The sequence below is a fragment of the Bubalus kerabau genome, chromosome 3 (genome assembly GCF_029407905.1).
Source record: "Bubalus kerabau isolate K-KA32 ecotype Philippines breed swamp buffalo chromosome 3, PCC_UOA_SB_1v2, whole genome shotgun sequence".
NCBI classification, from domain to species: Eukaryota; Metazoa; Chordata; class Mammalia; order Artiodactyla; family Bovidae; genus Bubalus; species Bubalus kerabau.
This window is the reverse complement of record NC_073626.1, coordinates 125480096-125498335: the sequence shown is the minus strand read 5'-3', so window position 1 is coordinate 125498335 and position 18240 is coordinate 125480096. Positions and strand designations below refer to the sequence as shown.

Sequence of the window (18240 nt, the reverse complement as noted above, 5' to 3'; positions counted from 1 at the left end):
CCTCAATCCCTCCCAGCATCAGAGTCTTTTCCAATGAGTCAACTCTGCGCATGAGGTGGCTGAAGTATTAAAGTTCCGGCCCCAGCATCAGTCCTTCCAAAGAACACCCAGGACTGATCTCCTTTAGAATGGACTGGTTGGATCTCCTTGCAGTCCAAGGGACCCTCAAGCGTCTTCTCCAACACCACAGTTCAAAAGCATCAATTCTTTGGCGCTCAGTCTTCTTCACAGTCCAACTCTCACATCCATACATGGCCACAGGAAAAACCATAGCCTTGACTAGACAGACCTTTGTTGGCAAAGTAATGTCTCTGCTTTTGAATATGCTATCTAGGTTGGTCATAACTTTCCTTCCAAGGAGTAAGCATCTTTTAATTCATGGCTGCAGTCACCATCTGCAGTGATTTTGGAGCCCAAAAAATAAAGTCTGACACTGTTTCCACTGTTTCCCCATCTATTTCCCATGAAGTGATGGGACCGGATGCCATAATCTTCATTTTCTGAATGTTGAGCTTTAAGCCAACTTTTTCACTCTCCTCTTTCACTTTCATCAAGAGGCTTTTGAGTTCCTCTTCACTTTCTGCCATAAGGGTGGTGTCATCTGCATATCTGAGGTTATTGATATTTCTCCTGGCAATCTTGATTGCAGCTTGTGCTTCTTCCAGACCACATTGGTAATATGTTTCAAATTTGTGTCATTGATCACAAATTTAAATATACAAAGAAGCAATAGAAAACTGTTCAACTGATAGCAGATAGTATGAAAAATAAAACACTAGTGTGAACAAAGTTCAGTTCACTTAACAGCATGTATTTATGAGCAAGGCACAAAACCCCTGGGTTTGAAGTCTCTATTTGTAAAAAAGAAAAAATTGCTGTACCACATTAATATTGATATAAAGAACCAAATACAGATATGAAAGCTCTGAGGAAATAACACAGCACCTATATGAAAGATTAGTATCACTGGACAGATATGAATACAAAGGTACAATTGAGAGACAGAGTCCAGTACAATTATCCAATGCACTACTAACTAGGATACATTAAAAAAAACCTGTTTCTGCAAAAATATATCCAAAATACTAAAGGAAGGGTTGTGAGCAACTGCCAAAGATAAACTTACTTTAGTATACTGCAGCTAAAAAAAGATTTATCTTTAAATTTTGGTGTAGACCAATATGACATAAGCATACCAGAGGCTGCTTTTCCCGCTGATTACAGCTAAGACTCCAGATAAGATTACAGAAAGCAGTTATATGAGAAATTCAAGCAGCAAATTATAGAAAGCCATATATTATAGAGAAAAAAAAATTACGGATTGAAGTATGATGAGTTTTCTGTTACTTTTTTAACTTTCTGTCCCTCTACTGTGACTCCAAGGTGGGTTACACTGAAGAACAGCACAGCAGGCATGGGTAGCAAGAGAGACAAGGGAAATGCTATTTTCTGGTAAGAAGACCAGAAAAGGAGCTCTTATCAACTGGAGTGGGTTGGGGGAGGGGAGGGAAGGCTGTCCACTGCCCCAGTGCTAGCCCCAGTCCTGGAACTCTCCACACAAAAAGAGCAGAATACACTTTCAAGTGTACATGGAACATTCACCAAAATATGCCATAAACCTTACCAAATTTAAAATAAACCTTATAAAAGCAAACATTATTAAATTCAAGAGAACTAAAGTCATACAAAGTATGTTTAGTAGCCATAAGAGAATTAAAATAGAAATTAGTAAGAGAAAGATATTTGAAAAATCTTCAAATATCTGAAAACTAATATACATGTAAACAACCCATAGAGCAAAGAGAAAGTCTTATGGGAAATTAGTAACTATTTTGAACTGAACTGAATATGAAGAAAAATGACATATGACACTTTGTAGGATACAGCTAAATCACTGCTTTGAGATATTTACATTAAAAAACAAAAAATATCTTAAATCAATAATGTATGCTTATACCCTGCTCTGTGAAGATTCCACATGCTGCAGGGCAACTAAGCCCATACACCACAACTACTGAGCTCATGCTCCACAACAAGAAAAACTACCACAGTGAGAAGCCCACACAACGCAACTAGAGAGTAGCCCCCACTCACCTTAACTAGAGAAAGCCTTTGCGCAACAACTAAGATATAGCACAGCCAAAAATAAATAAATAAAAGATATACAGACAGCATATACACATAGAAAAAGATGTTGTACATCATATGGCATTAGGCAGATGCAAGTTAAAACAGTTAGATACCACAACACATCAATAAAACTGACAAAATCCGTAACACTGAGAACACCAAATGCTGGATGGGGAGCAACAGAAATTCTCTTTCAAGGCTTATGGGAATGCAAAATGGAACAGCCACTTTGGAAGACACTTTGGCAGTTTCTTACAAAAAGAAAGACTCTCACCATAAGATCCAGAATCATGCTCCTTGGTACCTGCCCAAAGAGAACAGAAATGTATGTCTACACAAAAACCCTCACACAATGATTACAGCAGGTTTATTCACAGTTGCCACAAGTTGGAAGCAACAAGATCCCCTTCAGTAGGTGAAGAGATTAAACTGAGGTATTGATATATTAAAAAAAAAGAATGAACAATCAACAATAATAACCCAGCACTAAAAAGAAATGAGCTATCAAGCCATGAAAAAAACTTTAAGTACACATTATTAAGTGAAAGAAGTCTATCTGAAAAGGCTACATACTGTAAAATTCCAAGTGTATGACATTCTGGAAAATGCAAAACTATGAAGAGGGTAAAAAGCTCAGTGGTTACAGGGCTTATAGGAGAGGAAATGGGCTGAACAAACAGAGCACAGAAGATTTGGGGGGCAGTGAAATTACTCTGTGTGATACTTTAAACGGTGAATACATGTCATTTTACATATGCTTAAACCCACAGAACGCACAATATCAAGACTCAACCCTAATGCAAACTATGGACTTACAGTAATAATGTGTACATCATCATGTATACCACTCTGGTGGGGAGACTGAAAATGGGGGAGGCCATGCATGTGTGAGAGCAGGGGTATATGGGAAATCCCTGTACTTTCTGCCCAATTTTGCTGTGAATCTAAGACTGCTCCAAAAAAGGTGTTCTAAAAAATGTTTAGGCTTACTATAAATGTGATAACTGAACATGTGTTTACCTTTGCTTCTTCCTGAAAAATTCATTATATTGAAGGGAAAAAAATAAGACAGACATGGGCTTTTTCTCAACCAGAGAAAGCAGCAACAAAGACACAGTGCAGCCAAAAATAAAATAAATAAAAGTAAAAAAAAAAAAAAAGGAGGATAGGCATTAAAAACATAAACACCACAAAGAGCAGAGAGTAGACATCAGTTGAAGAAATATGAACACGTTTATAAAAATGAGAGCATAAGGCAGAGATGGTGGAGCTAAACACCAAATACCAGAGAGAGAAGGATCCAACAAAAAGGAAGTCAAAGGCATGCAAAAGCTTTGGAAATTGAAGGCATGTGTATCAGAAAAGGCGAGAAGAAAGCATGAGGCTAAAATCTGGAAGAAAAGTGGTAAAAAAAAAAAAATTTTTGTCGGGAACTGTAACATCCCTCAATTTCCAACTCCATTTGCTAAAGCTAAGAGACTATACAATTCCCGAGACATTCCAAGATAAACACAAGTGGCTGCAAACCTAGGGACACTGGGCATAGTGGAGGATAGGGAGGAGTGTCATAATGGGAACCAGTGGATTTTGTGAATAATCTACATGAACCTTCAAAACAAGATGATAGCAATGGGTGACTCTAGTTATACACCAAGTGTATAGAGCAACCAAGCCAAAAAGGGGCATAACAGAAGGCTCTTAGTTTTCTCCAAGAAGGTGAATTTGATAGAATATCTGACACAAAGAACATATTAAGAGAAGATTCAGACAACTATTAAAAGAGTCTGGGGTAATTAATAATGTATACAGGAATCTAAGAGGAGAGAGAGAGAGAAAGGAAAAGGTAGTAAGATAAGAAAGAAGGAAGGAAGGAGGGAGAGACAAAGAGAAACGAAAAGTACCAACTGTGAAAACCAAGAAGTTTAGTACAAAAGAAAAGGATAATGTGCTATGTGGCTCAACTATGAACAGCATTTTCATAGACATAATACTACCCATTGAATACTAACACATTATAAAAGTCAATTATACTGATAAAATAAGAAGGGTTAGGGGTAAAGAATCAAATTTTCATCTTTTTAAACGGGGAATCAACATACAACGCCAAAAACTGAAAAATTAAGTATTAGTAACACAAACATGGTATTTAGAGATATATAAGCAAGTATCAAAAGAATCTACTGAAAAGATTAAGCTGGTTGTTTCAGAGGTGGCACTAGTGGTAAATAATCCGTCTGCCAATGCAGGAGACGTAAGAGATTCAGGATCAATCCCTGAGTCAGGAAGATCCCCTGGAGGAGGGCATGCTAACCCACTCCAGTATTCTGACCTGGAGAATCCCATGGACAAAGGAGCCTGGTGGGCTACCGTCCATAGGGTCAAAAAGAGTTAGACACAACTGAAGCAACTTAGCACACACTCAAGCAAGCACACTGTAAGGACAGGTGCAGATGACTGCTACTTTGTAACATAGAGATAGGACTTGTAACAGAGGTAGGACTAGCTAACTCTTTAAATACAACTGGAAAAGGAAAAAAACTAAAGAAAGAAAACTAACCATACTTTTAAAAAGATGCAATGAATAATTCTAGAAGAACAAAATATCATGTAACCATACTACACTACATGGCTTAGCAGTGAATTAACTTGCACAGTCACAAAAAGGTAATCAATGAAGTCAATTAAGGGAGAAAGCGCTAACTGCTTCTTCTGTCATATCCATTTTATATTATTTCTTTTAAATAAAATTTCAGTATTGTTTGAGATAGCAACAGAACATAAAATACCCAATGTGCCGACCAAATGAGGGCCTATGACTAAATTTAGGTCAATAAAGTATAACTAGAAGCTACAGGGTATAACTTTTAAGCAAAGTTTCTTAAGACTGGGAAAGAAATTGGCACGTATGCCCTTTTGATTCTCCATCCTTCCCCTCTCCACCCTCCATCACCCCTCCCCTCCTTCCCTACCTGCCTGAAAACTGACATTATTGTTAGAGGTCTAATAACTATCTTGGATCATGAAGCGATCTTATGTACAGCAATGCTCTCAGCAAAGTGAAGGAAAAACAGGGAGCCTGGTTCCCTGATAACCATGAAATTGCTATCCCATTCCTTGGATTGTCAGTCTCTAGAATTCTATGTGAGAAGAAAATGAACGTCACTCATTTATGTTACTGCTCTTTCCAGTTTCTTTTACTAGAGCCAAATGCAATTCTAACAGAGAAGATTTAATTAAAAATTATGACCTAAGAATTTTAGGAGAGGGAGTGAGGGTGTAAAATGTACTAAGAATATGAAATTCTCAACCCACGTAATAGGTAGTCAATAGCTAATGCCCCAAACAGAAAATATAAACCAGCATAGAAAACTAGTAGCGAACGTGTAAAGGAAATCTCCAAACCTATTTGGAAGCTAGTACTAAAAGAAAAGGGAGGGTGCGTTTCATTAGGCTTTTACAATTTGATTTATCTTCTTGGCTTCTAAAAAACTATTTAGTATTTATTATACACTATTATTTAGATAAAAATCCCTCTGTCCATGGGATTTTTAAGGCAATAATCCTGGAGTGGGCTGCCATTTCCTTCTCCAGGGGATCTTCCTGACCCACGGATCAAACCCAGGCCTCCTGTATTGCAGGCAGTCTCCTGCATTGCAAGTGGATTCTTTACCAACTAAGCCACATATACTGTTATTTAGATAGGAATTAACAACCAAAATATTAAGTACTGAACAATTTAATTAACCAATACAAAAATACAGCACTAATGTACAGTGAAGAAACAACCTTTTCCAAAGAGAGATCTGGCCTTTGTCCTCAGCTACTGAAGGAGATGATCTCTAGGCCTCCAGAATGCCCTACCTGATAGGGGTGTCTTTGTCTGCCTGGGGACTTTGGTCACTGGACAATATGATTTATGATGGAGGCTTTGGACCACATCACATCAGTTCTGACTTCAGAGGAATGGAGATTAGGGTATTAGCCTGACCTCTGTGAAAGGACAGAGACTGGGTAAGTCACACAAGAAGTACATGACTGAGTCCCAGTAAAAAGTTTGGACCCAAAGGCTCAGGGCAGCTTCACTGGCTGGAAATGCTCTGAGGGTAAATGCCACACACAGTGACCAGGAAGTGGCAATGTCATTCTTGACTCCACAGGGAGAGGAGGACTAGAAGAACCTCTTCATTCAGATTCCTTGTGACTGCCCAAGGCAGTGTTTCTTTGGATTGGTTTTAATTTGTATCCATTCCCTGTAGTAAACCACCAGATCAGATCAGATCAGATCAGTCGCTCAGTCGTATCCAACTCTTTGCGACCCCATGAATCGCAGCACGCCAGGCCTCCCTGTCCATCACCAACTCCTGGAGTTCACTCAGACTCATGTCCATCGAGTCAGTGATGCCATCCAGCCATCTCATCCTCTGAGTCCCCTTTTCCTCCTGCCCCCAATCCCTCCCAGCATCAGAGTCTTTTCCAATGAGTCAACTCTTGGCATGAGGTAGCCAAAGTACTGGAGTTTCAGCTTTAGCATCATTCCTTCCAAAGAAATCCCAGGGCTGATCTCCTTCAGAATGGACTGGTTGGATCTCCTTGCAGTCCAAGGGACTCTCAAGAGTCTTCTCCAACACCACAGTTCAAAAGCATCAATTCTTCGGCGCTCAACCTTCTTCACAGACCAACTCGCACATCCATACATGACCACAGGAAAAACCATAGCCTTGACTAGACGGACCTTTGTTGGCAAAGTAATGCCTCTGCTTTTGAATATGCTATCTAGGTTGGTCATAACTTTCCTTCCAAGGAGTAAGCATCTTTTTATTTCATGGCTGCATTCACCATCTGTAGTGATTTTGGAGCCCAGAAAAATAAAGTCTGACACTGTTTCCACTCTTTCCCCATCTATTTCCCAGGAAGTGATGGGACCAGATGCCATGATCTTCGTTATCTGAATGTTGAGCTTTAAGCCAACTTTTTCACTCTCCACTTTCACTTTCATCAAGAGGCTTTTGAGTTCCTCTTCACTTTCTGCCATAAGGGTGGTGTCATCTGCATATCTGAGGTTATTGATATTTCTCCTGGCAATCTTGATTCCAGCTTGTGTTTCTTCCAGCCCAGGGTTTCTCATGATGTGCTCTGCATATAAGTTAAATAAACAGGGTGATAATATACAGCCTTGACAAACTCCTTTTCCTATTTGGAACCAGTCTGTTGTTCCATGTCCAGTTCTAACGGTTGCTTCCTGACCTGCATACAAATTTCTCAAGAGGCAGATCAGGTGGTCTGGTATTCCCATCTCTTTCAGAATTTTCCACAGTTTATTGTGGTCCACACAGTCAAAGGCTTTGGCATAGTCAATAAAGCAGAAATAGATGTTTTTCTGGAACTCTCTTGCTTTTTCCATGATCCAGCGGATGTTGGCAATTTGATCTCTGGTTCCTCTGCCTTTTCTAAAACCAGCTTGAACATCAGGAAGTTCACAGTTCACATATTGCTGAAGCCTGGCTTGGAGAATTTTGAGCATTACTTTACTAGCGTGTGAGATGAGTGCAATTGTGCAGTAGTTTGAGCATTCTTTGGCATTGCCTTTCTTTGGGATTGGAATGAAAACTGACCTTTTCCAGTCCTGTGGTCACTGCTGAGTTTTCCAAATTTGCTGGCATATTGAGTGCAGCACTTTCACAGCATCATCTTTCAGGATTTGGAATAGCTCAACTGGAATTCCATCACCTCCACTAGCTTTTTTCGTAGTGATGCTTTCTAAGGCCCACTTGACTTCACATTCCAGGATGTCTGGCTCTAGGTCAGTGATCACACCATCGTGATTATCTGGGTCGTGAAGATCTTTTTTGTACAGTTCTTCTGTGTATTCTTGCCATCTCTTCTTAATATCTTCTGCTTCTGTTAGGTCCATACCATTTCTGTCCTTCATCGAGCTCAGTTTTGCATGAAATGTTCCTTTGGTATCTCTGATTTTCTTGAAGAGATCTCCAGTCTTTCCCATTCTGTTGTTTTCCTCTATTCCTTTGCATTGATCACAGAAGAAGGCTATCTTATCTCTTCTTGCTATTCTTTGGAACTCTGCATTCAGATGTTTATATCTTTCCTTTTCTCCTTTGCTTTTCGCTTCTCTTCTTTTCACAACTATTTGTAAGGCCTCCCCAGACACCCATTTTGCTTTTTTGCAGTTCTTTTCCATGGGGATGGTCTTGATCCCTGTCTCCTGTACAATGTCACGAACCTCAGTCCATAGTTCATCAGGCACTCTATCTATCAGATCTAGGTCCTTAAATCTATTTCTCACTTCCACTGTATAATCATAAGGGATTTGATTTAGGTCATACCTGAATGGTCTAGTGGTTTTCCCTACTTTCTTCAATTTAAGTCTGAATTTGGCAATAAGGAGTTCATGGTCTGAGCCACAGTCAGCTCCTGGTCTTGTTTTTGCTGACTGTATAGAGCTTCTCCATCTTTGGCTGCAAAGAATACAATCAATCTGATTTCGGGGTTGACCATCTGGTGATGTCCATGTATAGAGTCTTTTCTTGTGTTGTTGGAAGAGGGTGTTTGTTATGACCAGTGCATTTTCTTGGCAAAACTCTATTAGTCTTTGCCCTGCTTCATTCCATATTCCAAGGCCAAATTTGCCTGTTACTCCAGGTGTTTCTTGACTTCCTATTTTGCATTCCAGTCCCCTATAATGAAAAGGACATCTCTTTTGGGTGTTAGTTCTAAAAGGTCTTGTAGGTCTTCATAGAACCGTTCAGCTTCTTCAGCGTTACTGGTTGGGGCATAGACTTGGATTACTGTGATATTGAATGGTTTGCCTTGGAAATGAACAGAGATCATTCTGTCGTTTTTGAGATTGCATCCAAGTACTGCATTTTGGACTCTTTTGTTGACCATCATGGCCACTCCATTTCTTCTGAGGGATTCCTGCCCGCAGTAGTAGATATAATGGTCATCTGAGTTAAATTCACCCATTTCAGTTCGCTGATTCCTAGAATGTCGACATTCACTCTTGCCATCTCTTGTTTGACCACTTCCAATTTGCCTTGATTCATGGACCTGACATTCCAGGTTCCTATGCAATATTGCTCTTTACAGCATCGGACCTTGCTTCTATCACCAGTCACATCCACAGCTGGGTATTGTTTTTGCTTTGGCACCATCCCTTCATTCTTTCTAGAGTTATTTCTCCACTGATCTCCAGTAGCATATTGGGCACCTACTGACCTGGGAAGTTTATGAACAGTATGAACAGTAGTAAATCATAACATGTAAGTATTAAAGCTTGCAATGAGTTCTGTTGAGTCCATCTAACAAATTATTGCAACTCAGGATGACTTTAAGAATCTCCCAGAACTTCCCTGGTGGTCTAGTGGTTAAGAATCTGCCTTGCAATACAGGGTACGTGGGTTTGATCCCTGGTCAGGGAACTAAGATCCCACATGCTGTGGAGCAACTAAGCCTGCATGCCACAGCTGGAGAGTCTGTGTGCCACTGTAGCAAAAAGATCCCATGTATGCAACTAAGACCTGACACAGCCAAGTAAATATATAAATATTTTTAAAATAAAATAAAATGAGGAATAATCTTAGAGATATTAAAAAAAAAAAAAAAAGAATCTCCCAAGCTTGCAACTGCTGTCGGAAGTGCAGGCACTTTAGGGATCACTGTGCCCTCCTCTGAACTTTGCCTTGGCTAACTCTGAGCAAATAAGGAAGAACAAGAGAAGAGAAAACAAAGGAAAAGGGTGAGCATGGTGTCATATTTCTAGAGCATCTACTAGAATCTTTATTGGGTGCTTGATACACATTCATTTAACCCTGACAACCCTAGTATTAAAGATAGTCTTTCTACTTCAAATATAAGGAAATTATATATAAAAGTCAACTTAGTGGAACGATGCCACAGAGCAAGTACTCAGTATGTCCAGGACACAACTCCAGCCTTTGGGATTCCCAGGCCTGTGCACTTTTCATTGTAACACAGCATACCACAATGCTTCCTGTAACAATTCATACAGGGCTTAGGATCTTAATTTTGACATCACTATATGCTTAAATGATCTGTCTGTGATAGTCCAATACCTAGAATCCAGGACCAGATTTATGTACTATGTTCTTTGTAGAACTATCATAGTTCCCACCCAAGTTATTTTTGATGAAGGAAAATAAAAGTCACCTCATAGCAATTCAAAGTAAAGTGATATCAAAAGAATACATAGTGAATCCAAAGTTGTAAATTAATCGAATACTAAATTTGAGTACCTACCTAGTCAATGTAATTAAGGGCCTTATCTCCTCCATATTTCCTTATCGTGGGAAAAAAGTTAAATAACTGCCAAAGAAATAGCAAAAACTATACACTCTCAAGTTTAGTTTACACAAATCAAAGGAAGCATCAAAAAGGAGTATATGCACATTCAGAAAAATGTCTGTCATAACAGTACTACTAATTCCTCATATGTTACAGCTGTTGCTTTTCTTTGTGGAAACTAAACAAACTGTTACATTAAAAATTATGTGTAGAATTCAAAAGATGAACAAAAAAGTCAAAAAATCAGCTATTAGGAAAAATATTTAAGATGAAGACATATTACTATACTGAATTCCCAAACAGGAGGAGAAAAGAGTTTCAGGATAAGTAAAAGTTTTTGAAAGTGATCAATTTTGCTGCATGTTATACATGCAATGCACACCCAGTGTTGTTTTATTTTAAACTTTTGGAAGCAAAATTATTTTAAGTCTTTTTTAATTAAAAATAATGTTAAATAAAGGCAAAGACTCCAATAAGGCTAAACAGATGCTACCTCTAATATAAAACCAAATTTCTAATATACAAATATTTAACTACCTAACCTCCTAAATGGGTACAAAGCTGAAAAGGAATTTCCTTTCTATAGTACGGTACTCAGGAGACTCCAACCACAAGCACCAACATCAGCCTCTGTGCAAAAGGTCACACTGCGCTTCCTCTGGGGGAATGTTGGGTCCAAAAACGACTCAAGACAGAACTACCCAGGGAAGGTGCTCTCACAGGTATCACAGGCAGTGGGGCCTCAGAGAGTCCTGTAGCTCTCTTATGTTACAAAAAACGCCATCTCTTTCTGTGGTCACCAGCACCACTCCAAAGAATACTGACAGGTTGTTTGCTAATTCTAGTAGAGAAACAAAGCTATGTCATATATCTTTTTCCAAAGAACAGGTCACATCTGAGAAGGGCATGCCATTCAACTTCAAAAGAGACACACATAGAACAAGAGGAAGAAAGCAGACTCCCAGCTAACCACTGAGTTTCATCAAATTAATCTTGGCAACCAGTGCCTAGACGGACCAGTCCTTACATGCAGTACAATATAAAAACTCCATATGATGGCAAAAACACTTAAATGACTACTCCCTCAAAGAATATTAAGCAAGCCATACAGTAGTGCATACCAGCCCTGTATTCCATGCACACTGTGAATATGGCAGTTAAGAGACAAACTATGGGTTAAAATATTAATAAATTGTTTTAAAGATGCTGGACATATAAATGACAAACACAAAATTGTTAAATAATCATTAAGAATTGATCAGCCAAAGAAAGTTTCTCTGATGCTGAGCCCAGCTCATCTAGGGTTAAGGTGTACCTTAAATGTGGCAAATAATTTGTGAGTTGAAATATTCTAAAAGAGCAAGCTGTTGGCTCACCTGGTTAGGGCCACATTCTTTGGAAAGCAAGTGCCATTTTATTTCTTAAAATTAATTAATTTTAGTTATTTATTTTTGGCTGCACTGTGTCTTCGTTGCTGCGTGCAGGCTTTCTCTATTTGTGGCGAGCAGGGGCTACTCTTTGATGTGGTACGTAAGTTTCTCATTGCGGTGGCTTCTCCTGTTCTGGAGCACAGGCTCTAGATGCGTGGGCTTAGTAGTTGTGGTGCGTGGGCTTAGCTGCTCCATAGACATGGAATCTTCCTGGACCAGTGATCAAATCCATGTACCCTGCACTGGCAGGCAGATTCTTAACCACTGGGCCAACAGAATGTCCCAGTATCATTTTATACCCTTTGCCAAATCTATGTATCTTAGAATGACCTGATTTTGTAAGATGCACATATTTACCATTGTACACTGAGATCCAAGTCCTTCTATTTGGCTCAAGTGAACAAAGAATGAAGGAACAGAGAAAGCAGTATGTTCAGTTCAGTCGCTCAATCATGTCCAATTCTTTGTGACCCCATGAACCACAGCACGCCAGGCCTCCCTGTCCATCACCAACTCCCGGAGTTTACTCAAACTCATGCCCATTGAGTCAGTGATGCCATCCAACCATTTCATCCTCTGTCATCCCCTTCTCCTCCTGCCTTCAATCTTCCTCAGCATCAGGGTCTTTTCCAATAAGTCAATTCTTTGCAACAGGTGGCCAAAGTATTGGAGTTTCAGCTTCAGCATCAGTCCTTCCAGTGAATATTCAGGACTGATTTCCTTTAGGATGGACTGGTTGGATCTCCTTGCAGTCCAAGGGATTCTCAAGAGTCTTCTTCAACACCACAGTTCAAAAGCATCAATTCTTCAGCACTCAGCTTTCTTTACAGTCCAACTCTCACATCCATATATGACTACTGGAAAAATCATAGCTTTGACTAGATGGAACTTTGTTGGCAAAATAACGTCTCTGCTTTGTAATACGCTGTCTAGGTTGGTCATAACTTTCCTTCCAAGGAGCAAGAGTTTTTTAATTTCATGGCTGCAGTCACCATCTTCAGTGATTCTGAAGCCCCCAAAAATAAAGTCTATCACTGTTTCCACTGTTTCGCCATCTATTTGCCATGAAGTGATGGGACCAGATGCCATGATCTTAGTTTTTCTGAATGTTGAGTTTTAAGCCAGCATTTTCACTCTCCTCTTTCATTTTCATCAAGAGGCTCTTTAGTTCTTCTTCACTTTCTGCCATAATGGTGGTGTCATCTGCATATCTGAGGTTATTGATATTTCTCCCAGCAATCTTGATTGCTGTATTGTCTTGATAGCAGTATGTTAAACGTTCTCAAATCAAAGTCCACTATTATGAGATATAGTTCCCATTTCAAAACAATCAGGATTCTGGTCTTGTCATGATGGAGCAGCTAGTGTTAGAATACCCTTCTGCTATAAACCATCTGCAGAAACTGGATCAAATATACAGAAACAGAATACTATTTGTAAGCATTAGATGGCATCCAACACAACACAACACTATTATCCTAGATAGAAGAGATCCAGATTAATCAAATCCTACATTCACACTAGCTTTCTCCTTAATGGCATTTTCCAAATTATAGTACAGAGAAACAGAGCCTAAGCAGAGTAGCTGTCTTGCTGGGATGAAAAAAGTTTGGGACTGCTAAGATAGCTAGATTGGGGGGAGAGGGGGGGACAGGTTATTAGAGGAAAGAGTGAAAAAAAAAAAAGCTATAGAAATCTATATAAAAATCCCCTCCAGGTCCTCATCTGCCTCCTAGACTGCACACATGCAGGGTGAGGCTCCTAGAGGCCTAAGAGAGAACAGCTGTTAGGAGGTTGTTAGCTAAATGAAGATTTAAAAGGTTGCACACTTCCAAAGAAATGGAGCTCAGCCTTCATCAGAGAAGAAAAACCTTGATGAACAACCCAGCATTGAGCTGAGACCCTAGACAACCCATGCCCAAATTCTGCAAGAAAACAAAGTTAAAACAGATCTGTCTTACTTACCAACAGCTAAAACTAAGTTTCCACAGGATCAAAGTAGTCCACTACCAATTTAACTGGCTGTCAAAATAAAATTCAATACTATTTAGAGGAAGATAACACTCCAGAGCTTCTACACTAGGGTTGAATAGGGGTCAGCAAACCTTTCTCATAAGAGGCCAGCAGGTAGATATGTTCAGGTTTTGAGGGCCATAAATAATCTCTGTTGCTCATTCTCTTTAAAAATGTAAAATCCATTCTTAGCTTCATGGGCCACATAATAATTGTCCCTAGACTGGATTTAGCCCAGTGGTCAGTCTGCTATCTGGTGCTCCACATTATGGTTTCCCAGGTGCCGGGAGCCGGCATATTGCATATTGAGTGCATATTGCATATTGAGTGCAGCACTTTCCACAGCATCATCTTTCAGGATCTGAAATAGCTCAACTGAAATTCTATCACTGCTGGGAGCCAGCGTGAGGAGCTCCACCCATGACAAAGGTCACGAGGAAGGAGGCTCGGCATACGCAAAGGCGGGATCGAGCCTCAGGAGTCCCCCTGGAAATTCTCGAGCATCTACCTCCCAAACCAGAGTCTGCCTACTTTCTGCTTTTTGCTTTCACCTACACCTCTGACTTTATGGGGGCTGTCCCCCACTACCTCTCTCTGAAAAAAAGAGTTAGCTTACAGCTCCAGTTAATAATTCCTGGGTGTGACAGTGTTTCAACCTACAAACTCCTTTGGAAATCCTCTAGCCTGCCTGAATGGGTTTTTCCGGCCACATGTGATTGTTCAGAGCCTCCCAACTGTGAGAGGCAGGAGATGTTCTAAACTGCCTAAACACAGATTCCTTTGAGTAGTTAAAAGATTGATTAGAAATTGTATTGGTGAAGGGTTTTTCACTTGTTGGGCCAATGTTTGCTGCTAAGTCTCCATACTCCTTACCTACTGTGTCCTTGGCAGTGTATTGATTGATATAATGGGTGTATAGAAATGTAAAATGCAGCTTTGTCCAATGCTTTTTGGGAGGCTGGTGCCTGACTTTGGAATAATCACCTTTAGAGAAAAATAAGTTTCTTAAAATGTTAACAGGCCTCCGGGCCAGAAGATGATGTCAATCACCTGAACTTTTGCATATGATAAGTTTGAAAGCCTGGCTTAGATTAGAACCAGGAACTGCTGTCCTTGCATGACTCCACCCCTTCCCCCATTATCCTCTATGCATAACTTAAGGTATAAAAACTACTTTGGAAAATAAAGTGCGGGCCTTGTTCACTGAAACTTGGTCTCCCCATGTCACTCTCTCTCCCAAATTCTAGCTGAGTCTCCATCCGGAGCACGGAACCCACCATGCTTGCTAATTATGCCTGGGCTTCTAAGATCCGACCAGGGAGGCCTCAGTGTCTCCTCTCCTTCGGGAGAACGGAAGGACGCCTGCGGCCTACGTAAGTGGTGCAAACTTCTTGTCTTGAAGTTTTATTGGTCTCCCGCGTAAACCAAGCTACTCAGCCTCTTTTCTCCACTGAATTTTCCTACTGAGCTATCCTCATTCTATTACTCTTTGTATCCTTAATTAACGTGTAATTAAGCAGTTGTTTCCTGACCCTTGCCTATGCCATCTCTCCTTCGAATACCCTGGATCAGCTGGGGCTGGACCCCAGCACCCAGGTGGCACAGTGGTAAAGAATCTGCCTGCCAATGCAGGAGATGCAAGAGATGGAGTTCAATCCCTGGGCTGGGAAGATCTCCTGGAGTAGGAGATGGCAACCCACTCCAGTACTCTTGCCTGGAAAATTCCATGGAGAGTGGAGCCTGGAGGGCTACAATGTATGTGGCTGCAAAGAGTTGGACACAGCTGAGTACATGCGCGTGCACACAAAAACACACACACACACACACACACTACATTACCCTCACAATATCAATCATATAGATGAAGCAGGGAAAGTGACTAATAATCAAGAGACAAAGCAGTCAACAAAAATACACAGACTTATGAGGGATCTACATGTTGGTCTTGGTCAGTAAGGGCTTCAAAATAATTATGATTAACATATGGACAATAGAGGCAGAATAGAAAAAATATATTAAAATATGAAATACCTCACAAGAGAGTTATAATCTATAAAAATGATCATGTAGACATTCTAGAACTGCAGAATACAGTATGTGGAACAGGAATTGGTTGGATGGTTTTAACAGCAGAATAACCACAGCAAAAAATGAAATCAGCATATTCAAGAACAAGTTAGTAGCTATTCAAAACACAGAAAGAAATTATAAACAACAAAACAGAACATATGTTAGATGTGGGATGTAGTCAAACAGTCTAACAGATGTAACTGGAGTCAAGAAGGAGAGAAGGAAAAATGGGCCAGAAGCAATATTTAAATCTGTAAAGAATAAGAAATTTTCAAATTTTATAAGATATCAACCTATGGATTCAAGAAACTCAGTGAATACCAAGCAAGACAAATGCACAAACACAAAACCATATCTATGTATATTATAGACAAGAGACTAGAATCAAAAATAAAGTGAGAGAACTCAAAAACAGAGGAAGAAAGGACTTATGTCTCATACTGCTTGAAAACAACAAGAATAAAAAATTACTTCTCAAGGGAAACTATGAAAGCCAATGAAATGATACCTTTAAACTACAAAGAAAAAAGCCTATCAATGTAGAATTCTATACCCAGAAAAACTATCCTCCAAAATAAGGAGTAACTAAATGCATTTTCAGACAAACAAAAAGTTGAAAGACTGTTATTAATAGACTCTATTTCAAAAAATAATAAAAGAGATTCTTTAGGAAGGGAAAGATTCTAAATGAAAGCACGGATATATAAGAAGTGAATAGATGCAAATAGTGTAAATATAAACACTATATTTATATAGTGTTTATATTTATAAACAGAATATTGACAGTTTAAAGTGATGTCTTACAGGGCTGGCTTCTTATGAGAAAGGTTTGCTGACCCCTATTCAACCCTAGTGTAGAAGCTCTGGAGTGTTATCTTCCTCTAAATAGTACTGGATTTTATTCTGACAGCCAGTTAAATTGGTAGTGGACCACTTTGATCCAATGCTCAGTCCTGTCTCTCTCTTTGCAACCCCATGGACTAGAGCCTACCAGGTTCCTCTGTCCACTGAATTCTTCAGGCAAGAATACTGGAGTGGGTTGCCATTTCCTTCTTCAGGTGATCTTCCTGACCCAGGGTTCAAACCCAGGTCTCCTGCCTTGCAGGCAGATTCTTTACTGTCTGAGCCAACGGGGAAGCCCAAAAACATGAGGAGGAAGCCCCAAAACATATGAGGAGAATGGTAAACATAAGAATGATAGCAAAAAAAAAACAGGACACAAGTAAATAGATTCAAAATGCTTTAAGTTTTTCCACTTGGGGTTAACATGGTATAAGTACAGTTGACCCTTGAACAACCTGGGGATTAGGAGTACAGATACTCTGCATAGTAGAGAATCTGTGTGTAACAGTCTCCATATCCATGATTCCATATTTGCAGTGTTAACCAAATGTGAATTGTGTAGTACTGCAGTATGCATTCATTAAAAATATCCATGTACAAGTGGAACCACACATTTCAAACATGTTATTCTAAAGAGTCAACTGTATAAATAAAGGTAGGCTTTTGTAAGTTGACAAATTTTGCAATTTCTAAGGTAATAATTGAAAGCATAACATTAAAAGGTTAACCAAAAATTAACCTAGCAAAGATAAAATGGAGTAAGAAATACTTAACACAAGAATTTTTCTTGCTGAGGGAAGTATTTGGTATCTTAATCTCTGTGTGGTAGTTCCACAGATACATACGGAGATAAGCATTCATTGAGTAAAGATCTGTGCACCACACTGTATAACATGTATTATACATATTATAATAAATAAACAAGAAAATTATACATTATTTCTAAAGTAGAGGGCACTAAGTTACAGAATCTTTCTAAATAGAATCCATCATATTCATCAAAATTTTAATGACCTACAGCTGTTTTCTGAAACTTTTTCCCATCATGTATAATATGCACTAAATAACTGTCATTAAATGAAGTCCATGAACAATGACAATTTACTGTAGTAGCCAAGATAAAAAATATCTAATTCTCAAAGATGTAACATTTGACAACTCTTTAAGAATAAACTTGCATCTTTACAATTTTCATGTATACTTCTTTTTGTTTGTTTTTGGCTCTGCTACTTGACTTTCAGGATCCTAGTTCCCTGACCATGGATTAAATCTGGGTCCTCAGCAGTGAGAGCCTGGAATCTTAACCACTGGACTGCCAAGGAGCTCCTGTGTACTTGTGTTTTTAATCAATATGCCAGAAACAAGCTGGGTTTTGGAAACTGGACATGTACAAAGCACATGGTAAAAATATCATATATACGTATAAAGCAATTAG

At 39.3% G+C, this 18240-nt stretch overlaps 1 protein-coding gene across 9 annotated transcripts in view; it reads right to left on the bottom strand.

Annotated features, from left to right (window-relative positions):
• PTPN4 (protein tyrosine phosphatase non-receptor type 4) overlaps positions 1-18240 on the bottom strand; it is a 197038-nt gene that overhangs the window by 139479 nt on the left and 39319 nt on the right. For 4 of the 9 annotated variants that reach the window (XM_055572900.1, XM_055572901.1, XM_055572902.1 and 1 more), the window contains exon 3: positions 2405-2434. The exons of the other annotated variants lie outside the window; for them this stretch is intronic. In XM_055572900.1, the coding sequence (XP_055428875.1) occupies positions 2405-2434 (30 nt within the window). The remainder of the gene's footprint in view (positions 1-2404; positions 2435-18240) is intronic. 9 annotated transcript variants of the gene reach the window in all.